This window comes from Candoia aspera, chromosome 6 (assembly GCF_035149785.1).
Source record: "Candoia aspera isolate rCanAsp1 chromosome 6, rCanAsp1.hap2, whole genome shotgun sequence".
Lineage (NCBI taxonomy): Eukaryota > Metazoa > Chordata > Lepidosauria > Squamata > Boidae > Candoia > Candoia aspera.
The window spans coordinates 3,063,146-3,074,807 of NC_086158.1; the positions used below are offsets into that span (position 1 = coordinate 3,063,146).

General features: G+C 44.6%; 1 protein-coding gene and 1 long non-coding RNA gene across 2 annotated transcripts in view; both read right to left on the bottom strand.

Annotated features, from left to right (window-relative positions):
* LOC134499835 (mucin-4-like) overlaps positions 1 to 11,662 on the bottom strand; it is a 36,202-nt gene that overhangs the window by 23,010 nt on the left and 1,530 nt on the right. The window contains exons 4-7 of the mRNA XM_063306697.1: positions 11,152 to 11,637; positions 10,223 to 10,746; positions 9,964 to 10,125; positions 9,088 to 9,156 (exon numbers count right to left, since the gene is read on the bottom strand). Of these exons, the coding sequence (XP_063162767.1) occupies positions 9,088 to 9,156; positions 9,964 to 10,125; positions 10,223 to 10,746; positions 11,152 to 11,637 (1,241 nt within the window). The remainder of the gene's footprint in view (positions 1 to 9,087; positions 9,157 to 9,963; positions 10,126 to 10,222; positions 10,747 to 11,151; positions 11,638 to 11,662) is intronic.
* LOC134499557 (uncharacterized) lies at positions 5,885 to 10,043 on the bottom strand. Its single transcript, XR_010068162.1, has 3 exons — positions 9,964 to 10,043; positions 9,071 to 9,156; positions 5,885 to 6,016 (listed from the first exon to the last, which is right to left on the bottom strand). It is a non-coding gene; the product is annotated as an uncharacterized LOC134499557 (long non-coding RNA).

The window sequence follows — 11,662 nt, forward strand, 5'->3', positions numbered from 1 at the left end:
TAAAATTATTTCTGTTCCTTCTAGTCCATTTCTCCTACCAACCAAGATCATTTCAAATTGCATTTCTGTCTTCTAAGGTATTAGTTATATTACTCAGTTTTGCATCATCTGAGGATTTAATAAGCATTCCCTCCACCTCTTAGTTCAAATCATTAATGAAACTATTGCCAAGTAAAGGAGCCAGAACTGAATCAGTTGGACGAGAATTCATTGATGAATTTCTCCAGTTGGATAAGGGTTCACTGATGAGCACTTTGGTGTATGTTTTTGAGTCCAACACTCACACTTAACTAGCTTGTTAAACAGCATGTCATCGAACACTGTCATGGTCACCGTTGCGATGTTCGCTCCATCGTAACGGTTCGCATGCCAGAGTGTTGATGCGTGTTCCTGGCTGGGAGGGTGCTGCTGACAAACCTTGTACGGGGAGATGTGTGGGGCTGTGCCAGGAAGGAATGTGTTTGGGTTATCTCTTAAATGTCAAGGTCTTTTTGCCCGTCAATCAGCAGAGCTTGTTAGGAGCACCTGGGAATGTGGGATTGTTCTGTACGCAAGGGGGGGTCGTTGCTGGAAACGGAGATATTTAGTTTGAGTTTAGGCACGCTTTTCTCATTCTCAGCTTTCTCTCTGTTTGCACTCTATTCTAAATAAAACCAGACCTTAAACTTAGATTTGGAGTCTGAGCATTTTATTTGAGTAAGGCAATCATTACAAACACTTCGTCAAATGCATTGTTGAGGTCAAGCTATATTATGTTCACAGCATTCCCACAGTCTATTAAATCATCTCTCACTACTATAACACAATCTACAATAAAGTTATATATTGGATGAGTGACAAGAAAGACCATACCAGAAAGACTAGAAGAATAGGAGGGAATAGGAGGAAATAGGAAATAAAGAATGATAGCATTATGTCTATGTGATTTTAAACTTTCTAACTTTGAGAATGTTTTCTCCTGTTTTGCACAGAAATTCCTGGGCAGCCTTAGCCAGATTATGTTGTTTGTCACTGGAATACATTCTAGGACAGCCTTTTCTAAGTTGGTCTGGTACTTCCCAATGGCCATGCTGGCTAGGAGGAGGAGAATTGCAGACTGAGAAATCTGGAGGCCATCATGCTGGAGAAAACTGGAAAAGAAGGCCATCCGTGACTACTGTTCTCTACTGTAGGAATCAGGATCTTGAGCTAGAAAGCTCCTGATGAATGAAATGCAGGTTGTTGTTTCGTGGATCAACACTGCTACAAATGGTCTCTGTGCAGCTTGAAGAATACCAGCCACCCAAAGAGGTTTCTTCTTCCAGAGGAAAAGCATTTGATAAATCAGAAAGGGACTTCACACTAGAAAGTCCAATCCTTTCCACAGTTTCTGCTCTCTCTGGCAGGCTGACAGCTCGTAACTGTCACTCGTGTAGGGGAAATAAGATGCCATGGTTTCAGAGGGGCTGGTGGGATGGGTCAGCGGGGGAGAGCTTCCACTTTTCTTGACCCTAAATACTAATTAAGTAACTTATATCGACGATACTTCCCAGTGATCCATGCTTTCAGCCCACAGTCTCATCCTGAAAGTGAGTTTGGAGTGCAGATATTATGGGTGGAAATACTTATCCTGATTTTGGGATTGTCTGCTTCTCCCCATCTCAAGAACATCTCAGACCATCTTGACTGCTGGTGAATTTTGGAACTTGAAGGATTTCAGACTGTTTTGTGCCCTCGGATTGAGCCTAATAAGTGGATTTTGGAAGAAGGTAGATCTTTGATCTGATCCACCACAGCCCTCCTTGAATTCTTCTCAGGAAGGGGTACCTGACACACAGGACCATCGTTTTTAAATCCACCTAGTTGAACATTGGCTTTTGCTAGAGGGAGTTCAAGATTGCTGACAGAAGGAGCCTGCTCACGGCGTAGCTTTACAAGAAGTCACCTGGCATTGCTTGTGAGAGCCACCCACTCAAACATCCTTGGTAGGTACATACCAATTTGAGTCTCAAGCCATGGTTGATGGTCCTCAGGGCATAAACATGCTAATTCTGCCAGTGTTGCTACAGTCCATTAAATCTGCTGATGAGGTCACAGACCGTGAATCGCTAAGGGCTCTCTGACCACCTGGAACAAATTCTTGGCCCTGGTCTTGATGAGTAAAGGAAGGGCATTATGTCACCAGCCAATGAAACAGAGAGCCAGTGATGACCTACAGACCTTGTGAACAGGATGTACAGATAAACGTCATCACGTCCCGCTGATATCAGAAGGATCGTGCAAGATTTTAAAAGATGAAGGGCGATTACGGTTCCCCTCGCCCCCACATGAATTCCAGCTTTATTCTTATTCAAAACTCTTAAGTTACGTGCTTTATTTTGAGGATGGAATTTTCCAGGATTGGCTTCGTATGTGAGCACAGGAACCTTTTTAGAAGCCGGCAGGCAGTCTTGATTGAAAAAACAATTGTCCCTATAAAGTGATTGTGGCAAGCATCCCGTATTCCTTGCGCATACCGTGTGCTTACTGAGGTCAGTTAAAGATCGAGCAAAATGCATCCACACAACACACTAACCTTGATTAAGGCTAACATTGGTGGGATGTGTTTGTCTGTGTGCTACGCAGACCAGCCACTGGGCTAGTTTATCGTTCAATGTACTATATGAAATAAAAGGGGGGGTTAATAAACATATCGTGCAAAAAGAGCCATTGATATGAGATGCATGCAACAAGTGGCAGGTGGAGAATAAAACAGTTATTATTTTATTGGGGATGATCTTAAAGGAAAGCCATCTACCCCTCAGAGACAAATCACAGGTTCTTAACTGCTTAATAATTTAAATACGTGAATTATTAAATACTTGGCTCTTTATGTTTTTTATTTTTATTCGTGTTTTCCTGTTTTAAGATTGGCTGTACTGTTTAATGATTGCAGTGTTAGCACGCTGCCCCGAGCCACATTATGTGAGATGGACAGCTTTATAACGGTGCTAAATTAATTAATTAATTAAAGAAATCGGCTCTTCCGAATTTTCTCCCATTTCAGTTAACAAGAAAGCCTCCACTGAAAAGCCATCAAATCTTCACCACCTCAAGAAATAAAAATGCTTTCCTCTCCCCTGCAACTTCCTTCAGGAGCATAGCCATGTCGCCTTCCACCCATCAGGCAAGGGGAAAATGTGCCACTTTTATCAGAAGGAAGAGTGAGGTCTCCATGTGTATCTGTGAAACTCCCATGGGCTTTTCTGATTTCATAGGAGGGTGGAAGGAAAATGTAGCTCAGCCCCAGCCTTGTCAGTTTCCAGTGAAATTGACCAGATGTTCCACTTTATTTCCAGGTTGGAAGAAAACCTTAAAAATGTTAAAATAAAACCATTTCCAAACACATGCCACTCTATAAACTTCCCAATTTACTTCCTCCAATGTTTCTGGATTACAGCTCCCATTTGTCCTGTTCTGGGTGGAAATTAAAGAAACTCTGATCCAGCATACATAGAGATTCCTAGTTTGGAGACTGCCAAGTCAGAAGGCTAAATCCATTTTTATAGTAACCCTTCTCTGTGGCCTCCCTGTCATCATCCTTTCACCCTTAATCAAATGTGATGCTTTTTCCAGGCACAAAGAAAGAACTAATTTCTTCCCTAGGCTCTTACTCCATGTTCCATATATTTACTCTGGTAGCACTAAATCAGTGTTTTCAAACTTGGTGACTTTTAAGATGGGTGGACTTCGACTCCCAGAATTCCCCAGCCAGCCATGCTGGATGTGGAATTCTGGGAGTTGAAGTCCACACATCTGAAAGTTGCCAAGTTTGAAAAACACTGATTTAAAGGGATTGTAATTGGGGATTTTTAAAAATAGGCTCATTAAAAAAAAAGTTGAATATTGCCCCATTATTGTTTTTTGGGGAAATAATTGCTAACTGCAGTGGAGGCGTACAAGTCCAACATTTAGCAGTGAGAGGAAAGAACTAATCTAAATCAGTGGATCTGTCTTGGAAATCTTTGCCTCTCCTTTCCAAATTCTTGATAGGAAGCTTAAATTGAGAATCCCTTCCCTAGATCTCTTCTTGGCCTTGTTGTCAATATCTGGAAGGAGAACCAGAAAACTTTTCACATTATCCAAGGTGACATTTCACCAAATGGTTGACATTCAGGCCTTTACTTGATTTGGCCAAACTGATTTGAGAGTTAATAGGTGACCAGAATGTTACATAACCTTGCATAGAAGGGGAAGTTTGCCTTCCAGTCTCCCCAACCCTTCCAAATTAATGGTCTGGATCTTCTGGATAGTGTCACAGCGTTGGCCAAACCGATGAACCGTTCAGCTGGACACGAATCGCCAGAGGTGTTAAAATACTTTCATTTGGGAAGAAATTACCATTCCAGAGCAGGATACAAGTCTTTACGGGCCCCAGGGGCACATGTCAAAGAATCCAGCATTTGTACACTGTTTTCCACCCAAGTGTTGCATTTTGATCATTTCCAAGCTTGTTTTAGGATTCTCAGGTACCAGTTCTGTACAACACAAGGACCCCCCCCAGCAGTGGCTTCCTTCAGGGACCCTCCTTTTTGGTCTTCCAAACCAGAGTCAAGCCTGTTTAGCTACAATCTGCAGAAATTCCAGCCCGATGTGAAGTCCAGCATATCTGGAGGCTGAAAGTTTGCAGAAGAATGGCAAGGAGGTAAGACAGTAATATCAAGCAAAGTTGCCTTGTAGGCTCCTTGAAGTGATTCATCACTCCCTTCTTCTGCCTACACCCCTGGAATATCCTGATAATCTCCCTTCCTAGGATCAACTAGGCCCAATCCTGCTTAGCTTTTCAAGATCAGCCAAACTTGTTTAGTTCTTGCCACTGAGATGGAAAGCTTCTGGTGTCTTCATGGTCATATCCACACACAGTAATTTCCTCAGCTTCCCAGCATTCCTTCATCCAAGAATTAATCAGAGTCATTCCTTTTTTGTTTTCCATTTTATTATATTTTATAGCAAGATTACAAAAAATAGACACACAAAAGATATGTAATGAAAAAAATCATGAAATACTTAAAAGAACTAATAAACTGCCAAAAAAAACCTAAACAGGAAAAAAAAATTAAAAACCCCAAAATAAGAAAACCCGGAAAAAAAATTAAAACGTACTGATACTAAACATCTAAATATATAAAATTATAAAATAGGTAGAGATCACTGGTTTACCAATAAAACACCTTATAATGCTACATTATCACAATGGAAAAGAGAGAGAAAAAACTTTGAAAACATTATAGTGGTAAAATATCATGAAATCTGTACCAAAAAAGAACATATTGCTTCATTTTCTGATTACTTGAAAATACTGCCTTTTCCAAACTGGATTCGACCAGATTAATTTAGTTGCTGGACTACAGAACAGCACCAGCATCTTTTGCCTTATCATCTGAGTTTTTCAATCAAAGTTGTAGTTGCTATTCAATAACTAAAGCGCAGTACAGAGGTGTAACTTCAAATCCATCATTTCCCACCATTCTGAGGCAGGAAACACACACAGGCTGCATTCACACGACAAGTTTACCTGGTTACAACATTCAACCCTTGCTCAAATATTAAACTGTAATCCTACCAAACGGGCTGGGTTGTCTGTCCAAGATGGTCAGCCTTCAAAAAGAATAAAAAAGATGGAAGCAAACCTAACTTAGCATGTTGTGCAGAAGCAGCCTGGACTGTTGGGTGTTGTGTGAACACAGTTACCCCACTGATTTTGTATGTTTCACACAGTAGTGAATGTAGTGGAATTTTACACAGAGCCTTAACAAAATTTGAACATAGCATTAATGTAGTCTTGCCAATCCACTGGCATGGAAAGATGAACGAAAATAATGTACAAATTGCTGTTGTACATTATTACGTACATTATTAAGGTGGAACCGATGCACAGATGTGGAAGATGCACAAATTTGTGGCTTTTCTGCCATTTTTTTTTCCATCTTCTTTGCTAGCCTATCCAGGTCAGGTTGAAGCTGCCAACAGGAAATTTTGCCTGTAATTCCTGATCAAGCTGGAAGGAAGAAAAGAAGAAATATTACCACAATATTTTGATGTGAACTGGTACCACTTTCCCATGATACTGCAATCTTATTCTTGATATTTACAAGCTGTTCTGGGCTGAGAAGCAGGGTAAAAATGCTTAAAGACTGGCAAGTTTCCAGAGCAGGCAACTTGACAATTTTGGCCAAGTAGCTAGTTTCTTTATCAAGTATCCACATGAATAACTCTATGGGCAAAATGAATAAGCAACTGGCAGTAGTAATTACAATTTGAATTACAGAAAAAATGAAATGGTAGCAAGAATAAAGGTTTGAGAGGCATTAAAATGTTTGAAGATATTGCCTGCGATTCAAGGAATGGCAAGGAAATGAATGGAAGCGCCTAGTGCTTGGGAATAAGACAAATCTACCTTCTGTCCCCTCCAGAAGATAAAGTCCAAATTCTCTGCTGAGAACCTAAGCTAGAACTTGACAGATCTCCTCTGGAAGAACTCCAAGTTTACCATCTCTGCTTTGCGCAGGTAGAAAGGACCCACTGCAGTCATTAGCTATGGTTTCATTATTTTATCTGTAGAGCTAAAGCACCAACATCTCCCTTGTGGGAACCTCATTAGGTCTTCGTCCATGAGCCCTACCTCTACCCCTTGTCACCAGAGATAGATGGCCATGCCTTAACCACAGAGGGCCGGGTTCGCACAATACACTGAGTTGTAAGCTATGGAGTAGAAATCTCAGTGGTTGAGTCAAGGCCGCAACTGGGGGGGGGGGGCAAGCGGGGCATGTGCCCTGGGCGCCGCACTGGGGGGCGCCAAAATGAGCACCGGGGGGGTGCCAAAATGGGCGCAGAGTCCATCTTTGCCCCAGGTGAAACAGACCCTAGTTGTGGGCCTGGGTTGAGTTCCCACACTATGCTCCCAACGCTGGGCTATAGACAGAGTCTTCAGAAATCCAGAGGATCACAAGACTGGAGCAAGACTGGAGCATTCCTCCAAATCTTTGCAGTCTAGTTCTGGCCACTTGACGCTCAAAAACAGACCTTAGCAGCCCCCAGGGGAGTGGGGGAAAGGGTCAAAAATACAAAAATGCAGAATTAGGGAAAAATGAGAGGAGGGCACTTGAGGTCCTGAAAGAAAAGTGGGACGTAAATCTCATCAATCTATAAAAAGATATTGGTCTAGGCCTGATACTGTTCCATGCAATATTTCCTTCGTCTAAAATACAGCCTACCTGAGCTGGGTAGAAATGCTCAAACCTGTCATTCAGTTTCTCATTTCCCCAGCCTTACGTATTTTCATTAAATTTGCTTTTTCCCCCCCTTTAGCGTAAAAAAAAAAATTCCACACGTTTTGGGGCACTTCACATGTGCATTCTGCAATACACTCTGCCCTTTTGGGGCAACATGTTCTTTTTTCCCCCCAATAATTTTATTGGGGATTATATTAAACAAGTAAAACTAATATAACAACCTAATACAGAGATACATGTGTGTATATATATATATTGGTATATTGTTTTCTGCTACAGAAGTTAAGGTTACTATGGTAACAAATCACTCTGGCAGGGTGAGAAGGTCAAACTTAAGTATCCTTAGTTTGGGGTATGAAAAGAATGACCAAATGTCCTAACAGCCAGGAACCACGCTGAGACAAGAACTGGTCTCTAATGTTTATTGCTAGTACTTAACAGGAATCCTAACAAACTGAAGAAGCGTGGGAAAACCCAGACATATAAACCCCAAGGGTTAAGGCGGTCCCGATCTGTGTCTCTTGGAATGGCTGACCAATTCCTCAGTGCTACGCATGCGCTTGACAGTCTGGATGGGAGCCCCCTGCTGGCCATCCTTACTCATGACATCAAATAAGGAAATTGCCTGGAGGGCAGCTTGCCTGGGCTTGTTTGTTCCAGTTTTCTTTTTCTACCAGCCTCTCTTCCTGCTCTCAGCTCTGAGCGTGTGTGAATGCACAAGCCTGTAAATATGTTTTTGTGCTTTCTGTACATAAATTTATTTTTATAGAAATGCCTGGCGTGCGATTTTTCTGATCTCTTGGGCCAAACGCTTTCCAGCACTCTGCAAGAATATATACATATACATACACACTGTGTGTGTGTGTGTGTGTATTCCTCTTTTTTTTAAAAAAAAATAAAAAGTGCAGAAAAAAAACCAAAAGAAAAGAAAAAAGGAAGAAAAAAATAGAAGAAATTTCTCCCTTCATCCCCAGCAAGTAGAGTCGACATTAACAACTTATCACTGTCGCTTAAAATACAATCAAATACTTCATTCCATACCTCACCCCATTTTCTATAAGCCCCTCTCTAAATCTTCAACTCTCCTTATTAATCAGCAACAGTCCAGTAAGGGTTATCGGAAATAACAACTTAAATATTTACATCTCCATCTCCATTTAAATGAATCCCCCATAATCCCTCTCTTCCAATAATCAAAGTCCAATCCCAGTTTTTTTTTTAAAGCAATTAAACCTAAAGCAGCATGAAGTTCATCTGCAGAATATACAATTATCTGATTTTTCCTAGCTTACTGGCTTTTATAGTGAAGGTATGCTTGGAAACCTAGAGCAGAAGTCCTAGGGCAGCGCTTCTCAACCTTGACAACTTTAAGATGTGTGGAATTCAACTCCCAGAATTCATTAAGCTGGGGAGGAAACCAGTCCTCCCCCAACCCTCTCCAGATTTTATTTATTTATTTATTTATTTATTTATTTATTTATTTATATTTCCCGCCTTCATTATTTTTATAAATAACTCAAGGCAGCGAACATACCTAATATTCCTTCCTCCTCCTATCTTCCCCACAACAGCAACCCTGTGAGGTGGGCTGGGCTGAGAGAGAGGGACTGGCCCAAGGTCACCCAGCTGGCTTTCGTGCCTAAGGCGGGACTAGAACTCTCACACCACACCTGATTGGCTCTTGGGCTGAGAGAGGGAGTGACTGGCCCAGAGTCGCCCAACTGGCTTTCGTGCCTAAGGCAGGACTAGAACTCACAGCCTCCTGGTTTCTAGCCCAGCACCTTAACCACTAGACCAAACTGATGTTTGTAAAGACTTACCCACTTTAGCACCGCACCACTGATGGAAGGGTCTGTGATGTTGAAGGAAGTGGTGAGTCTCACGGACAGGACGCAGCGGGTTGCAACTGCAGGGAGCAAACACAGATACAGAAATTCACTCCTTTATTCTACGTCGCATTTCAATCACTTTATGCAGACTGTTGGGGAGGAATCGGTGGATGGCTATTCTTGGTACACCCATGGGCATATTTGGCCTGACAATAAACAGGTTCAAGATTTAAGCTCAGGCTCCAATTTGGAGCTGGACTGAACAGCAGCTGAAGGGAGTTTTGGAAACAAGGGTTTTACAAGCCTTGTACCTGCTCCGAATTCAGAAGAAACAGATTTCTTTTCATCTGGACCAGTCAAATTAGACGTAGGCCAGCTACAGCCTAAAGACGCTTCCTTTGGCAAACACAAATTCTTTGCCTTGTTGGGTTTTCTAATTCCTTCAATTTAATAATAATAAATGCTACCTCTGCCCCAAAAAGGTTGTCTTTCCATGAGCTACGTTTCAAGGAAATCCCTCAAACATGAGATGAATTCTTGGGCATCGGAAGAAGAGACTAGAAGGTCGCGAGCTCTTTACAAAGTGGCACGGGGTCCATCAAAACTTTGCCTCTGCTGGAAAATCCCCTCCGGGGGGACTCTTTTCTTCCCTGCAGTCCTTCCTTAATCTTTGTGAGATGTGCTCTACAGGGCCAAGGAATCGTCACGGGAGGCACTGGGCTGACGTCAGCAAGAACTGCAAAGAGGGATTAAGCAGGAAGGGGTCCTCAAAGACCTTCCCCTTAATCTGACCAGGTTTCATTCTGAGCCTTTGCAGCCAGCTGAACATGCAAATGCTTTTCGAGGCGTAGGGGCCAACTGTTTGGACGGGAGGGGGTGCTTACCTGGAGTTTTAGTAGGACTCTTTGAAGCTCTGGGAGATGTCAAAGTGGAAGAAGTGGACGGCGATGTCACGGTGGAAGAACCTGAGGCAGAGGTCACGGTGGAAGACGCTGAGGGCGACGTCATGGTGGAAGAAGTGGACGGCGATGTCACGGTGGAAGAACCTGAGGGAGAGGTCACGGTGGAAGACGCTGAGGGCGACGTCACGGTGGAAGAAGCTGAGGGAGACGTCACGGTGGAAGAAGCTGAGGGAGACGTCACGGTGGAAGAAGCTGAGGGAGAAGTCATGGTGGAAGAAACGGAGGGCGACGTCATGATGGAAGAAGTGGAGGGCAATGTCACGGTGGAAGAAGCGGAGGGCGACGTCATGGTGGAAGAAACGGAGGGCGACGTCACGGTGGAAGAAGGTGAGGGGGAAGTCACGGTGGAAGAAGCAGAGGGCGACGTCACGGTGGAAGAAGCAGAGGGCGACGTCATGATGGAAGAAGCGGAGGGCGATGTCACGGTGGAAGAAGCTGAGGGGGACGTCATGGTGGAAGAAACGGAGGGTGACGTCATGGTGGAAGAAACGGACGGAGAGGTCACGGTGGAAGACGCTGAGGGCGACGTCAGGGTGGAAGAAGTGGACGGCGATGTCACGGTGGAAGAACCTGAGGGAGAGGTCACGGTGGAAGACGCTGAGGGCGACGTCACGGTGGAAGAAGTGGACGGCGATGTCACGGTGGAAGAACCTGAGGGAGAGGTCACGGTGGAAGACGCTGAGGGCGACGTCACGGTGGAAGAAGCTGAGGGAGACGTCACGGTGGAAGAAGCTGAGGGAGACGTCACGGTGGAAGAAGTGGAGGGCAATGTCACGGTGGAAGAAGCGGAGGGCGACGTCATGGTGGAAGAAACGGAGGGCGATGTCACGGTGGAAGAAGGTGAGGGGGAAGTCACGGTGGAAGAAGCAGAGGGCGATGTCATGATGGAAGAAGCAGAGGGCGACGTCACGGTGGAAGACGCTGAGGGGGACGTCATGGTGGAAGAAACGGAGGGTGACGTCATGGTGGAAGAAACGGAGGGAGAGGTCACGGTGGAAGACGCTGAGGGCGACGTCATGGTGGAAGACGTGGACGGCGATGTCATGGTGGAAGAAGCTGAGGGAGAAGTCACGGTGGAAGAAGCTGAGGGCGACGTCACGGTGGAAGAACCTGACGGGGAAGTCACGGTGGAAGAAACGGAGGGCGACGTCATGATGGAAGAAGTGGAGGGCAATGTCACGGTGGAAGAAGCGGAGGGCGACGTCATGGTGGAAGAAACGGAGGGCGACGTCACGGTGGAAGAAGGTGAGGGGGAAGTCACGGTGGAAGAAGCAGAGGGAGATGTCATGATGGAAGAAGCGGAGGGCGACGTCACGGTGGAAGAAGCAGAGGGCGACGTCATGATGGAAGAAGCGGAGGGCGATGTCACGGTGGAAGAAGCTGAGGGGGACGTCATGGTGGAAGAAACGGAGGGTGACGTCATGGTGGAAGAAACGGACGGAGAGGTCACGGTGGAAGACGCTGAGGGCGACGTCACGGTGGAAGAAGTGGACGGCGATGTCACGGTGGAAGAACCTGAGGGAGAGGTCATGGTGGAAGACGCTGAGGGCGACGTCACGGTGGAAGAAGTGGACGGCGATGTCACGGTGGAAGAACCTGAGGGAGAGGTCACGGTGGAAGA